Source organism: Protomyctophum parallelum (genome assembly GCF_964188405.1).
Source record: "Protomyctophum parallelum genome assembly, chromosome: 10".
In the NCBI taxonomy this organism is placed as follows: Eukaryota; Metazoa; Chordata; class Actinopteri; order Myctophiformes; family Myctophidae; genus Protomyctophum; species Protomyctophum parallelum.
This window is the reverse complement of record NC_139704.1, coordinates 28,544,757-28,559,174: the sequence shown is the minus strand read 5'-3', so window position 1 is coordinate 28,559,174 and position 14,418 is coordinate 28,544,757. Positions and strand designations below refer to the sequence as shown.

The 14,418-nt window shown below is 43.9% G+C and overlaps 1 protein-coding gene across 1 annotated transcript in view; it reads right to left on the bottom strand.

Annotated features, from left to right (window-relative positions):
* Window positions 1-1,344: 1,344 nt before the first annotated feature.
* Window positions 1,345-14,418, bottom strand: part of LOC310865146 (deubiquitinase DESI2-like) — a 31,131-nt gene continuing 18,057 nt past the window's right edge. Inside the window, exons 4-5 of the mRNA XM_083774157.1 lie at window positions 12,305-12,446; window positions 1,345-5,269 (exon numbers count right to left, since the gene is read on the bottom strand). Coding sequence (XP_083630283.1) covers window positions 4,955-5,269; window positions 12,305-12,446 — 457 coding nt within the window. The 3' untranslated portion in view covers window positions 1,345-4,954. The remainder of the gene's footprint in view (window positions 5,270-12,304; window positions 12,447-14,418) is intronic.

Here is a 14,418-nt window from a genome sequence, read left to right as displayed (position 1 = left end):
GGCCCTCCTCCCTCATGTCTGTCTGTGTTTGGTGACAGACAAACGGCAGAAGAAAACAGTGCAGAGCTCAGTGAGCTGGGCGGGTACAGTAAAAATCATCAGGCACAGCCACCACATGGTGAGGGGTTGACATCAGCAGTAAGAGTATGTACTGTGTGTGTGTGTGTGTGTGTGTGTGTGTGTGTGTGTGTGTGTGTGTGTGTGTGTGTGTGTGTGTGTGCGTCTGTGTGTATACTGTATGTGTACTGTACATGTGTGGTAGAGGAAATCCACCAGTCACTCACTATTTTCACAGACAGCTGGATTTGTTTTGGAACAGAAAATAAATATCCAGTGGCTGTCAAAAAAACGTTTTTCAGTATCTGGAAGATGGCTCATGGTCATTTCAGATTTCACACCTCGTGGGTGTACAGCAAAAAAATAAGACACTGCGAAGTGTTCAAAGTTTTACTTTAAGTCAGTGTAAAACTTACAGAATTTAGCAGTAGGTAATTCTGACATTTGTCCTAAATGGCGGCAGTTAGTTGAGGCGTGTCCCACCTGGACCTTCCCTACCACAACAGGGGATTCAAACTGGCTGCATTCTAGGCACAAGCGTGATATCAGAACCTCAAGGCTACCACTGTATAACCAAGATAACTGCATTGTAAATATCCATAAGTAATAAGTAAGCTTGATGGAAGAATGGGATTTCTTAAGACTGTATGAGTACAGTACAGTATGTATGACTGTTACTGTGTGTGTGTGTGTGTGTGTGTGTGTGTGTGTGTGTGTGTGTGTGTGTGTGTGTGTGTGTGTGTTGTAGGGAGAGGGTTTGGACCAGATGGCAGCTTCTTGGTTGTCATAAAATACAAGCCTATGCGCACACGCGCATGCAAACACACAGAAATCTCAAACAAAGAGAAACATGCTCTCATATAAACATACATACACGGTCAAGTTGTAAACAAAAGCTCTTTTTTTTCTTTATCAAAGACAGGATTACAAAAATGCACTGCCAATGTGCATTCTGGGGAAAAAGCTCTATTGAGTGACTAGTACTACTGCATTAGGAAAGAAAGCAACAAAGAAAAACGAAAAACGAGTGTGTGTGTGTGTGTGTGTGTGGAAAAGACAATAAAAGCTATTCATATAACAACGCATTTTGGAGTCCTGAGTTTATGAGATCTATACAAAACAAAACAGAAACCAGAGTCCAGATCAACAGACAAGGGATAAAAAAGGACACCATTTGAACACTGTCTTCGAGTAAAAAACAAATGAACAAAAAAAGAAATGTATAACCATAGCCAGAAAAAAAGATCTTAAAAAGAACTTAAAAAGGGTGTGTACCATTCTCACACACACACACACACACACACACACACACACACACTTTTGAGGTTGGGACAGCTCACGCTCTTTTTCACAAATTACTTTCAGGAGTTTTGTTCCATTTTACAAGATTGCATTATACATGACACAAAAAATATAGGACAGTACTTTCCTCCAGTTGTAGTAACTTTGGAAAATGTAAAGCTCAGATCCGGGATTTATTGTAGTTGATTTATATTTTATCCTTCTTTAAGGTGGCGTATGATAATAGTTAATAACTCACATTTGCCATGGTCGGAGACACTATGCTCTGCTACTGTGAAATGTTGCACCTCTCGCTGCAGTTGATGCTATTTTACAGGTGGAAGCTAACATAATTCTGATGAGAAAAGGGCACACTGCATCATGCGTATCACCACCAGCCCTGGTGGCCTACTCAGGGCTGTGGAAGAATGTGACACTGGTAGTGATGACATGTGGCATTGCATCCAAACAAAACATGTATGTCAGAAATAATTTTGTAGCAATGTTATATAATGTTCCAGGAGGTACACTGTCTGGTGCAGTAATGTCAAAGTGCATCTTCTCTCCCTACCAGGCCCCTTTTCCACCAAGGTTGAACTGGCAGTTCCATGAAAGCACCAAGGTTCCAAAAATCTAGAACGGAACCAGTTCTAGTACCAAAATTATTTGGGTGGAAAAGGGGGGACCCAGTGTCCGGTGTGTGTGCATGGCGCATTACGCTAGGATGCATTGTCACAAAATATCCTAATTATTTGCAGCATTTACAATATGATTATATTTTATTATCTGACTGGCTAGTCCCACTCCATAGCCTGGAGGGACGGTGGGTGAGAGATTATGAATTCAAACATACACAAAAAAAAAAGAAAAAGAAAAAACACTTTCTTGGCCTACTGCCATGTGTACAAAATAAATTATGCTTATCGGTGCAGTAGTTCGCAAGATTAGCTTAATACTTAAAACATACCTCCACCCCTGCCATTATAGTCAGGTGGAGATAATCATGTCTTGCTGCTCAAGGAGAGACAACAAGCAGAAATACCAGATTGTAGCTTTAATCCTCTAGATTTAAACAAAATACAATTTGGTAACATATGTTTTGTTTTTTAACGGATATTTAACACACTGGATAAAAATGCTATGTATCGTTAATGGCATACGCTTTGCTCCATAGTAACAGAAATGTGCTGTCCCAACACAACATTGATGTTTTGCAGGCTGGACTATGATGGAGCTGGTAGGAGGCTCTAGGGGGCACTTTCGCTGTTTTAAGGTGAATGTGATTCTTTGTGTTTAGAATGCACATTAGCTTGCCATTCCCTTTCATTTGTCTGAAGGCATCCAAGTATAGTACTGTATGTGATTGTGCATGCATGTTCTTCACATTGCCATTGCTTAAATTTGTATGCAAGTTTGTCGCCCTCCTGTTTGGACCTGTGTGTGTGTGTGTGTGTGTGTACACGTGTGTAGAAGCATGTGAAACCTGTAAGATAGCCAATACAGTAGGCTCCACATGACAGACATAAAATGTTCACTTCACCAATCTGTAGTATAACATAATGTAGCATGTGAAACATTTTTCTCAAGTGTTCTGTCTCTCTAGAAGAGTGATCAGTGAAAACGTCTGAGAAATGTACCAGGGTGACATGACATCAGTCGAGTTCTTGACTTGCTAGCCCAAAAGGTACACAATCATTTTCACATGCTGTTATATTCCACATGGTGAATGTAGAGATTCTAACTTCCCCATTCTGGGCCTCTAGAGAGCGATTCATCCCTGCCAATTATGTCAATTTGGGTACATTTCCGAGCTATTCACAGCCTGCCTCTGTGAGACAGAGCACGTAATGGTTCCATGCTATGACGGGCAATGGCATTAGTGAAGATTGATTTATGGCGATGATGAAAAACTGTGAAAATAGGAAGGTACTATGGGAGAGCAAGTACAAACAGGAACTGAACACCCCTCAGAAAATGATCTCCGATATGTTTTCCTCCTTGTTTTGGGTAGGATCGTAGGAAGGAGACTGATTCTAGTTCAGAGGCTGAAGGGGAAAAAATGACCTCGACCCCAAGAATGCAGCAATAGGAAGCTTATAAGTCCTGATATTCACATTACATTATGAGCCAATGTAAATGGGAAAACTTGTTACAATTGCTCGGATTGATAATAAGCTGCTACAGCATCCATACACTTTAGTCCCAGTATGTGCAATGTTGAGGTCTCCTCTCCTCTTTAGCCATGCTAATGCAAAAGCTGTGACAAACGTACAGGTCTACAGGACACTCGAAATGCACCGCAGCGCGTTGGAGACACACACCTGCTGCAAGCAAACCACTGAAAACAACTGAAGAAATACACAGCTGTGTTCAAGTGAACAACCTATGTGAACATGGCCCAACATTTCTTAATGGCATAACAGCCCATAGTGTTGTATAAATGGTAAATAAAAAACAGCCGTTTACACAGCAATCAGGCAGACCTCTGTTCTTGGGTCAGATGGGAACAAAATAATGGACACAAAATAATGGACAATTATGCTTGTGGCAAAGGGTCAGTACCGGACGCTGTTGCGTATTGAGCAGTTGGCAAAGGGGCACTATACCGGACGTGGTTCGCTGTTGGGTACTTTAAAGTACACAACAGCCTTCTGCTCTTATCAGAGTGGTGTTTCCCATTCACATTGCATTAAATGTTCTGTGAATCTTGTTCTTTGGGCTGGGGTGTCAGGTAAGCGGTTTCAGTTTAGCACCAAGCTGTTTCACTAAGGACTCCCACTGAGTTGTCATGGCAACAGTTGGGAGCGTCCCCTGGGTCTTAAGACTAATCTATGGTCCGTCACACGACGGTGTCGCGCGTGAACAATAGCAGACCTACTAGCTCACAACGTGTTGTGAGCCTTGTAGTCCGTCTATTTTCAACACAGCACTAGCATGCGACAAAATATGAATCAAGGCTCTGTGAGTTGGGAGGCTTTCCAATATTCCCTCCACGTATAAAGAGCCAGAAATATCCATGCTCACCGCAAGCATCTCAAGAAATAAATTGCTGAAAATATGGTTGTTTACTATGACCACAGAATTGTTGGTCAGAATTGTTGATCACGACCTCCTCATCCCCTCATTTGTCAGCTTCAGGTGTGAAAGGTAAGCTTCTTGTCCTGTTTAGGATTGCACACCCGTGCTACAGACCAACACAACCATGTTCTTATTGTAAAAAATGGTATGCATTAATCGGCCCCTGCTATCCAGAGAGATGCACAATGAATGAACCAGTGAAAGAGAGTTAAGACACTTTGACAGAATCTGCATCCCAAGGTTCAAAACTGTGGCTTTCTGTTGACAGGACCTACCAACTAAAAAGCCAACATGCCACCTTTCCAAGGGAAATATATTATATATGAAAAGAAACACTGTTTAAATCCACAAAGTCACTCTCCAGTGACTCACAAGTCGCCCCCAAATCCCACCCCAATTCAGCTTGCATCTCATCCAAAGAAGCTTCCCCGCCAGGCGCCAGGTAAGTAGGCTCAATGTCCTCTCAAAGATATTGGGATATGTGGATTGTCCTGTCCCTAAACCCACCCCCAGCCCCACGCTCCCACGCAGGCGCCCCCTACCGTCTGGGCTGGTAGCGATGAGGAGGCTGGTGGCGGGGCAGGAGCGCCGAGGAGGAAGGGCTGGGGGAAGAGGAAGAGGTTGGAAAAGGAGGTGGAGAGGAACAGGGCGACATGGCGGCCGCTGGGTCCTCCCCTTCCTCCAGCTCTCCTCCTCCTCCGGCACCACTGGCCACCACTGCCTGGCTGACACTGGTCTGTAGCGCGGCCGGTGTGAGCCACTCCTTGGGCAAGCAGCTTTGCAGGAAGGGGACACAGGAGCTGAAGTAGGCCAGCCGGTTCACCCAGCGAGGGATCTCCCTGCCGCACAGGATCTGGTGAGAGAGGAAGAGAGAAATGATTTATGATCTGCCTTAAAAGTCCCCGATGGGTGGAGTTACCTGGGTCGAGGGTGAGTCATCAATCAAGAGGGGAAAAGGGGATGCTATAAATATCAAATTTTAAGATTTTCACTTGATTATTTCAGTTTGATGGTGAACTATACTGTATTTTTCCTCAGGCACAGGGTTTTGGCGCCCCCTCCTGACCCAAACCTTATTTGGCTGAAGCCTAGCAGTTAACACATAAACAACCGAATTCTCAAAAGAATGCATTTAAAATAAAAGTTGATTATAAAACGTTGGGACAATTTTTCATGCCCAGATTCAGGAAGTTGTTAAAAAAAACTACACAGAGGGGCATTTTCACTGACAGTACAGTATGTAATTGATCGCTTCTTCAGTCTGAGGAAGTAATTTTATCTTTGGGCAACAAATATCCATTAGAGTAAATGAATACTGAAGGCAACTTTCTGAGTTTCTACAATGACCTCACTGACTGACCAGTGACCACTGACATGATGCTAATTCATTGATATGCAAAACAAATAACTATGTATTTAATTGGAGGATATTTTCTCACAATATTATAAAATATGATATTCATTGAAATGGATCTTTAAGATGAGAAGAATGCCATTGACCATTTGCTATTGACATTTGCTTATGTAAGTAAATGTCACACCCATGATTTTATTCATGAATTCTGTTTGCAGATCTATGCAATACTCAAGGCCTTGCCCTTGAATGGTGCAGTGCAAGTGCAATGTTTGTGGCTGCAAGAGTCAGGATGTTCTTTGGAATTTAATGCACAGATTCATGTGTCACTTGGATGAGTCTGTGAATAGCATCACTGGCTACGTTTACATGGAGAATAAAAGTTAAATCCTATTAAAAGTTGTCATGTAAACACCTACACAAACTTAAATCGGAATGAAAATGGCCAATCTAATTTAAACTTAGATCTGATGTAACTGACCGGTTTATTCAATTTTTATCCTATTGAAACAATTGTGGACTCATGTAAACACTCATTCGGATTTAAGTTCATTCTGGTCTTTCTGTGCATGCTTGTTTCCATGTAATTGGTATGGCTATATTATGCTCTTGTTTTGTGATTAATTATAAGAAACTAGACATGTTTAATTTCACATCTCTGAGAGCAACCTCTCATAGGCTACAGGATACATCAAATATAAAGTAATATGGCATAAAAGTGTTTTTTTATTATTATTTATTTTTATTTTTTTATCCCACGATTTTGTAACCCAGTTTTCTTTTCACCCAGTGCCAATTATCTAATGTAATCCTGGGCGCTACACTTCCTCTGCCAACCTGGGGGGGCAGCGGACTGACCTCATGCCTCCTTCTATGCATGAGGAGTCCAAGCTGCTTCTTTTCACCTGACAGAGGGGAATTATTTTGTTTTACCTGAAATGTAGTGGAGTAGAAGTAAAAGTATTGGAAATTGGAAATACTCAAGTAAAGTAGAAATAACTCAATTTTTTTACTTTAGTACAGTACTAAAGTCAGAAGCCTTCCCAGCCCCAAACCTGATGTGGAATGAAATAATGGGATTTAAAAGTATTGTCCATGTAAACACTCATTCGGAATGACCATTTCCCATGTAAACACGCAGCAAAAAACTTACTTCTGAATTAATGAATTCTGAAGTTTTCATTCTGAATGAAAAAGCCCTCATGTAACCGCATGAGGGCATACTTATGTCAGTATAAGTAACCCAGTGAAGTACTAGATACTCCTTCTAGCCTTAGGAGACATTGGCTTAAAAGCCTGTATTTATCTGTCACAAATGCCTGTCTAACATGTACATTTGGACTGTATGTATGTAATTGTGTTTTTCTATGGACCTTGAGCACGCAATAAAGACATTCATTCATAAATCTATCCATCTCTCCATCTATGCTTCCTAATAACTTTTCAATCACCCACTCTCCTTTCATCCATTCAGCTACTCCTTCCATCAGAAAGTGAGTCCTTTCAATACCTTTCATTCTAATCTCACTGGTGTCAGATATCTGACAGCTCATTATGCATCTCCCATCGTTCAGCCTTTCTCTATGTGGTTCTCATTTGTGTCTTACAGCAATAGAGGGTATGCGCATGCTTAAAGTGAATGGCAAATCGAGTGGCAAAGCAACATGCAAAGTGAGTTTAACATTGTCTAACGTTGTTTAAAGCAATCAAATAGGACTTTTCTGATTGGATGTATGGGCTGTCAGGGCCAGAAAGTAGTTTTTTGCCACTCAGTAGGCATTCCTGCATAACTTCCGGGTTTGATGAGGATGTCACGTGCATACCCTCTATACTGACACTGTAGTCATTTTCTCAATCTTTCTGTCTCACTGCCTGCCTGTCCGAGTCTCTCTCTCGCTTCCCTTCTTCCACCTCTCCATGCATGCAGCTTGCAGCAGATGCCATCTTCTGTGGAAGGCTAGTGGTCCAGTAGTGGAACCAATCATCAGTGGTGTTTACCTCCAGACAGCCAGACAATGCTATTAAGTCATTACGGTACGAGGGACTTCCAAGAACCCCGGTCTTTGATCCCACAGACGGTTAAACTGAATCATCTTACTGGCAGACTGCCTCTTTCAGATATTGGAGCACAGACTAAGATACCCGGGCGCCAGTATGTTCACTTACAACCACAAAGACTTTTTAATCACGTATTACATAACCGCTTACTCAAATGAAAAGGAGGGAGAGGATATAAGCAAATTATTCGCATTCCATGCACTTAAAGTCAGACTAACGGGGACGTGCACACAGACAACAGAGGGGGCTTCAGCCCCTGCCCTTTTACCCGTAAAACAATTGCCCTCTCAAGACAACAAATGCAGCATTTACTATAGTGGAAGAAATGCAAATGCCACTCCTTTCCATGCCATACCGGAAGGCAGCATTCAGGAGAATATTTTTTCCCCCCCAAGTCTCCTGAACTTGGAACGCACCATTTTGCGTTGGAACACATTTGTTTCTAAATCCATGTCGTACACCACATCTCCAGTAGATAAGAGTGCTGGGGTTGCGCCTGGGAAATAGCTGATCTACAAGCTCTCAACGCGTTGCAGCGCGACACGCTGTGAGCTTGTAGGTCTGCTAATTTTGTGCCCTCTTACAAGATTTCAGCCCCTGCCTCTCTAACACTCTCTGCACGTCCCTGCAGACTAATCTCTTAGGGAATCTTTTCACCCCATGTCTGAAGTCTGCTACGTTTACATTACATACAGAGGCATGGAAAGGGATGGAAAGAAATGGAAAGTGTAGAGGGGGATGTAGAATAAAGTAGAGGAGCGAAGAACAGAGGAAAGAACCTCAAGTAACATTTTGAAAGTCACACATTGTCAATTCCGACAAAATGTAGATCAATAATATATCTACAGTAGTGTGCATGTCTAGCACAATTTCAGACCATAAAGAGCATCATCAGAGCACACACCAAATACGTCACACACACATCAAAAGCCCTCTCTCTGGGGAATTAACCGCCATGCTTGATCTATCAGAGCTAAATAAACATGAGACCCCCTCCCATCTCTCTCGCTTTCTTCCTATTCATTCTCCATCCTTCTTCCCCTCTATCTCGCTCTGCATCCCACTCACTAGGACTATGTCCTCCAGCTACCCCTCTCTCCCTCTCTCATGCTCAAACGCTGCATGTCTGAGAGGTTACATGAGTAAACATGATGTTCCAGCCCTGAGGGCAAAACCACCTACGTTTTGAGGGAGGGCAGAATCCATTTGTACCGGCCGGCCCGTCGGCCCTTTTATTTTTTTTTGTACCGGCCGATGGGCCGGCCGGTGCGATAGGTCGGCCGGTCCGTGGATAGGTCGGCCGGTCCGTGGGTGGGTCGGCCGGCGGGAAAAATAAAAATAAAAATAAATATATATTTTTTTACCGAAATGGTAACTCTGTCATTTCTCTACCGTTTTGGACGGGGGTGGGCTCATTTGAATCGTGTCGCCCCCCTGGGGGCGTCTTTGGGGGTCTCAAGATTCGGGGACCCTCAAGGACCTCCAGGGACCCCCAAATGGTAACTCTGTCATTCCTCTACCGTTTTGGACGTGGGTGGGCTCATTTGAATCGTGTCGCCCCCCTGGGGACGTCTTTGGGGGTCTCAAGATTCGGGGACCCTCAAGGACCCCCAAATGGTAACTCTGTCATTCCTCTACCGTTTTGGACAGGGGTGGGCTCATTTGAATCGTGTCTCCCCCCTGGGGGCGTCTTTGGGGTCTCAAGGTTCGGGGACCACCAGGGACCCCCAGGAACCCCCAAATGGTAACTATCAATTCTCAACCGTTTTGGACAGGGGTTGGTTGGAATCGTGTTGCCTCTCTGGGCGCATTATCGGGGTTTAGGAGGTTCGGGGACCCCCACATGGTAACTCATGACATTTTCATGATAGATCTTTATTGATGGGAGGGAGACAGAACCATTTATATTGATCTGCATATTCTTCTTACTATAGCTCTCTCTCACACACACTTTTCAGATATCACTTGATATGGACATTTAACCAAGCTATTTCCCGATTCACACAATTAAAATGAGCCCACCCCCGTCCAAAGCGGTAGAGGAATGACAGAGTTACCATTTGGGGTCCCTGGGGGTCCCCGAACCTTGAGACCCCCAAAGACGCCCCCAGGGGGGCGACACGATTCAAATGAGCCCACCCCGTCCAAAACGCAGAGGAATGACAGAGTTACCATTTGGGGGTCCCTGGGGGTCCCCGAACCTTGAGACACCCAAAGACGCCCCCAGGGGGGCGACACGATTCAAATGAGCCCACCCCCGTCCAAAACGCAGAGGAATGACAGAGTTTCCATTTGGGGGTCCCTGGGGGTCCCCGAACCTTGAGACCCCCAAAGACGCCCCCAGGGGGGCGACGCGATTCAAATGAGCCCATCCCCGTCCAAAACGGTAGAGGAATGACAGAGTTACCATTTGGGGGTCCCCGAACCTTGAGACCCCCAAAGACGCCCCCAGGGGGGCGACACGATTCAAATGAGCCCACCCCCGTCCAAAACGGTAGAGAAATGACAGAGTTACCTTTTTATTTTTATTTTTTTCGGTCGGCCGACCCACCCACGGACCGGTCGACCTATACACGGACAGGCCGACCTATCCACGGACCGGCCGACCTATCGCACCGGCCGGCCCATCGGCCGGTACCAAAAAAAAGAAAAACAAATGGATTCTGCCCTTGCTGTACGGTTTCCTGTCTGCTTGTGCATGCGTGTGCTGTGTGTGAGTGTGTGCGCCTCCGTGCGTGCGTGCGTGGGTGTGTGTGTGTGCGTGAGAGAGAAAGAGAACAAATGAGACCGTTTCATTCTGAATGTGTTTATGTAGGCCTATTTTAGTGTGTACGTTTATGTAGGCTTGCTTTTCTTCCCCTGACTTTGTGTCTATACAGTATGTGTTGTGTATGTATTAGCCGTTCAAGTAGGAGTGGGTGATATGATATGATATGATGTGATGTGATACGATCTTAGATTGTGGGTGATAAAACAATTCCCCTTACAGAGAGATCAGAGAATAGTGCCTAGTCCCTAGTGCAACATTCTACCAGCATTCACACACAACACAGCTTCCAAACTTGATTTTGTTGCCATAACTGTCTGGTGTTGCCCAGGCAACTGCAGCAAATCACACTAAGTTTACCGTGCCCGTTCCATGTCATCGCTATTTCGACTAAGATGCAAGTGGTGATAGAATCTGCATACATGTCAATCTGAATCAACACAACCGGGTATGGAATAGGCTAAAGGTGGTGCTTTATATTATCCTATGTTAAAATCGGCTAATGGGAGGGTGGATGTGTAACGTGTACACACACACACACACACACACACACACACACACACACACACACACACACACACACACACACACACACACACACACACACACACACACACACACACACACACACACACACACACACACACAATGTTAATGGAATGATCTCCCCATTGCAATTAGAACTGCAAACTCACTCCCAATCTTCCGCCGTAGTCTGAAAACTCATCTCAGACTCCACCTTAGCCCGTAGCACCGTAGAACACAATCCCCATAATATCGTCACAATATCGATAGAGCCATTTGGTCAAAAATCGTAATCTTAATCATGGTGTCTGTGCCAGAAGCTAAGACTCCAAGCTCATTACTCAAAGCCCTAAAGCCCCCTTCTCATTGTAGCAGCAAATAATTTGACGTTTCACCAGATTGAGCTCAAGGAAAAACATGCCGCTGGAGTTGTATGTGATGACAGACAATCTCATGCATTGAAATAGTGTCATCTTAAGCACCATGACATTAAGTTACAAATATGATAGTATTTTTTTACATTCCAACAAAATGTTCCTCTGCATGGTGCGGTTTTGGACAGCTGTTTTTGCTGCTTTAACCTGGTCATGTTAATTAAAACAACTAGAACAACTCTAGTGCCGAGCCACGCCATCCAGGTGGCCAGTGTTCTGTACCATACTGTACTGTACTGTTCCATACTGTACTGTACTGCATTGTTCCATACTGTACTGTAGTGTACTGTATTGTTCCATACTGTACTGTACTGTAGCAGACTGTACTGTAATGTACTGTAGCAGACTGTCACTGTACTGTACTGTAGCAGACTACTGTACTGTAGCAGACTGTCACTGTACTGTACTGTAGCAGACTGTACTGTACTGTAGCAGACTGTACTGTACCGTAATGTACTGTATTGTACCATACGGTACTGCACTGTACAATACTTTTCTGTACTGTACCATACTGTGCTGTACTGTAGCAGACTGTACTGTACCGTAATGTCCTGTTGCAGACTGTACTGTACTGTAACATACTGTATTGTACCATACGGTACTGCACTGTACAATACTTTTCTGTACTGTACCATACTGTGCTGTACTGTAGAAGACTGTACTGTACTATTTTTGCAGTCATAGTAATATCAACCCCCAAACAGCCTGTTGCATTAAGCAGGCAACACAAGTGTGTATGCACATCCCCACCTCTGACAGGGCTGAGGAGAAGTGGTTGCAGTTTTTGTGCATGAGGTGGTAGGCATTGCCTTTGTATTCCTTCCCCATCTCCTCTACGATCCTCTCTATGTCCTCCTCTGTGAAATCTGTGCTGCCCAGCACTATGGCTTCTCTGTGGAGAGAGGGAGAGAGGTAGAAAAGCAGGTACATGGTTAGAGGGATACGAGATGAATGGAGATGGGGTGATTGACCATATTCCTACGGTTGCAATTTTGATCTCATGTTAGACGCCACTCCACCCCTGGCGCGTCTGACGTGAGAGCTAAAATAGCCGTCGTGTAAATAGGGACAACGAGGGAAGGGTGGAACAGAAATATTGGATGTTTCAAGTTAAATTGATTTACTGCAGTGTCAAAACATTACGATCACAAGATTCCTAATGTTGCAGTACATTTAGTTGTTTACACATCCACGTGAACGGTCCTGGATTCACGTGGGCAGTCCATTTCATGGTCATAATATTTCGCTTGCTGTGCACTGATATGTGTGTTGATACGTTCATACCATAAAGCATGTCAGACTGCTGATCACAGGACTGCTGGAGCTGATCCATTTGACAGAGGGAGTGGACAATACAGCTATTTGTCTTGGAGCATCTACATTTATGCTCCACTGACTTACTTGGAAAGAGCATGAGCGTGTGTGTGTGTGTGTGTGTGTGTGTGTGTGTGTGTGTGTGTGTGTGTGTGTGTGTGTGTTTGTGTGTGTGCGCCCCATGCGGTTTCTGCTGAGCTATGGGGTGGATCAACTAGAGCAGAAATAATACACAGCAGCATATATGACTCACTGACTAAATAACTGAGTGACTCAGTGCGGTGGGCGGCAGGGGCTGGTCGAAGTGTTCTTGAGCAAGACAATGAACCCCAAATTGCTCCTGATGTGCTGGTTGTTGCCTTGCATGGTTTCCACCGCCATCGGTGTATGAATGTGTGTGTGAATGGGTCAATGTAATTCACAATCTATGTAAAGCGCCTTGGATAAAGGCACTATATAAATGCACCATTTTTATTTTGTTGTTGACTGCAACAGCTTTACAAATACAGATTATCTGTCATAATGAAGGGCGACCTGGCCTAGAGAGCAGCATCAAAACCACATGAAAAGTTTTAGATCAACACATAAAGCAATACAAACTAGAGATGGGTGCTCCGCGGAGCTAGGCTGGTGTACTTGCCCAGTAGTTCCCTAACGTTTTAGCCTGTGACCCAAAAGAGAAATTAGATGTTTGCCTGGGACCCAAACTCACAGCACGTTGCTTTGCGCAGCTTTGTGAGTTTGTAGATCAGCTATTTTCATTGGTTTTCTAAATTATGGAATGTCTTTTTTGTTGTTGATTTCTTCATGAAATGACTGAAAAGAGTTTTTAACTCATGACAATTTGTGCTCGTTTGGGAATGTTTTTTGAAAATGTTTTGAAATATTAAAAATGAAAAACAAAATGTAGGAAACAAAAAATAAATATAAATTGGTCCGCGACACAACCTTGGCTCCCGAGTCCCGACCCAGTGTTCAAATTCAGGACGCGAGGAAGCTGTGGGGGGGAAATAGCCTTTATATGACATACAGTGCAACTTTGTGGTGAAGTAAAAGTGCTTTTGGTGGTGCAGAGGCCCCTCAACACGTCATTCTAATCTGGGGTTGATTAAATGTGTTCACGATGGTGTTCTTTAATTTCATTTTCTATATTTTTGAGGGGCACTATCCCCTCCAACGTCTGGCTTTCAGTCAGCTTTCATAATGTGGCAGCCAAGTCTATGGACTTTTAATGTTTGTCTTATTCATGCGCCCCAAAAATAAAGAGAGAAAACTTGCCGTTCCCACTTCAGAGAAGAGAGAATTGACAACTATATAAAGCACTCACATGTTACTCACAAGCAGCAGCTTTCCTTGCAGCAAATTGAAATAATGTCTTGATAATCTAGATCATTTTTTTTTTTTTTTTTTTTTTAAGATATTTTTTTTGCGGCTTACGCCTTTTATTGATTTTTGAAGGGACAGACAGTAGGCTGACAGGAAACGGGAGAGAGATGGGGGGATGACATGCAGTAAAGGCCGTGTCGGGTCCGGGAGTCGAACCCGCGGCA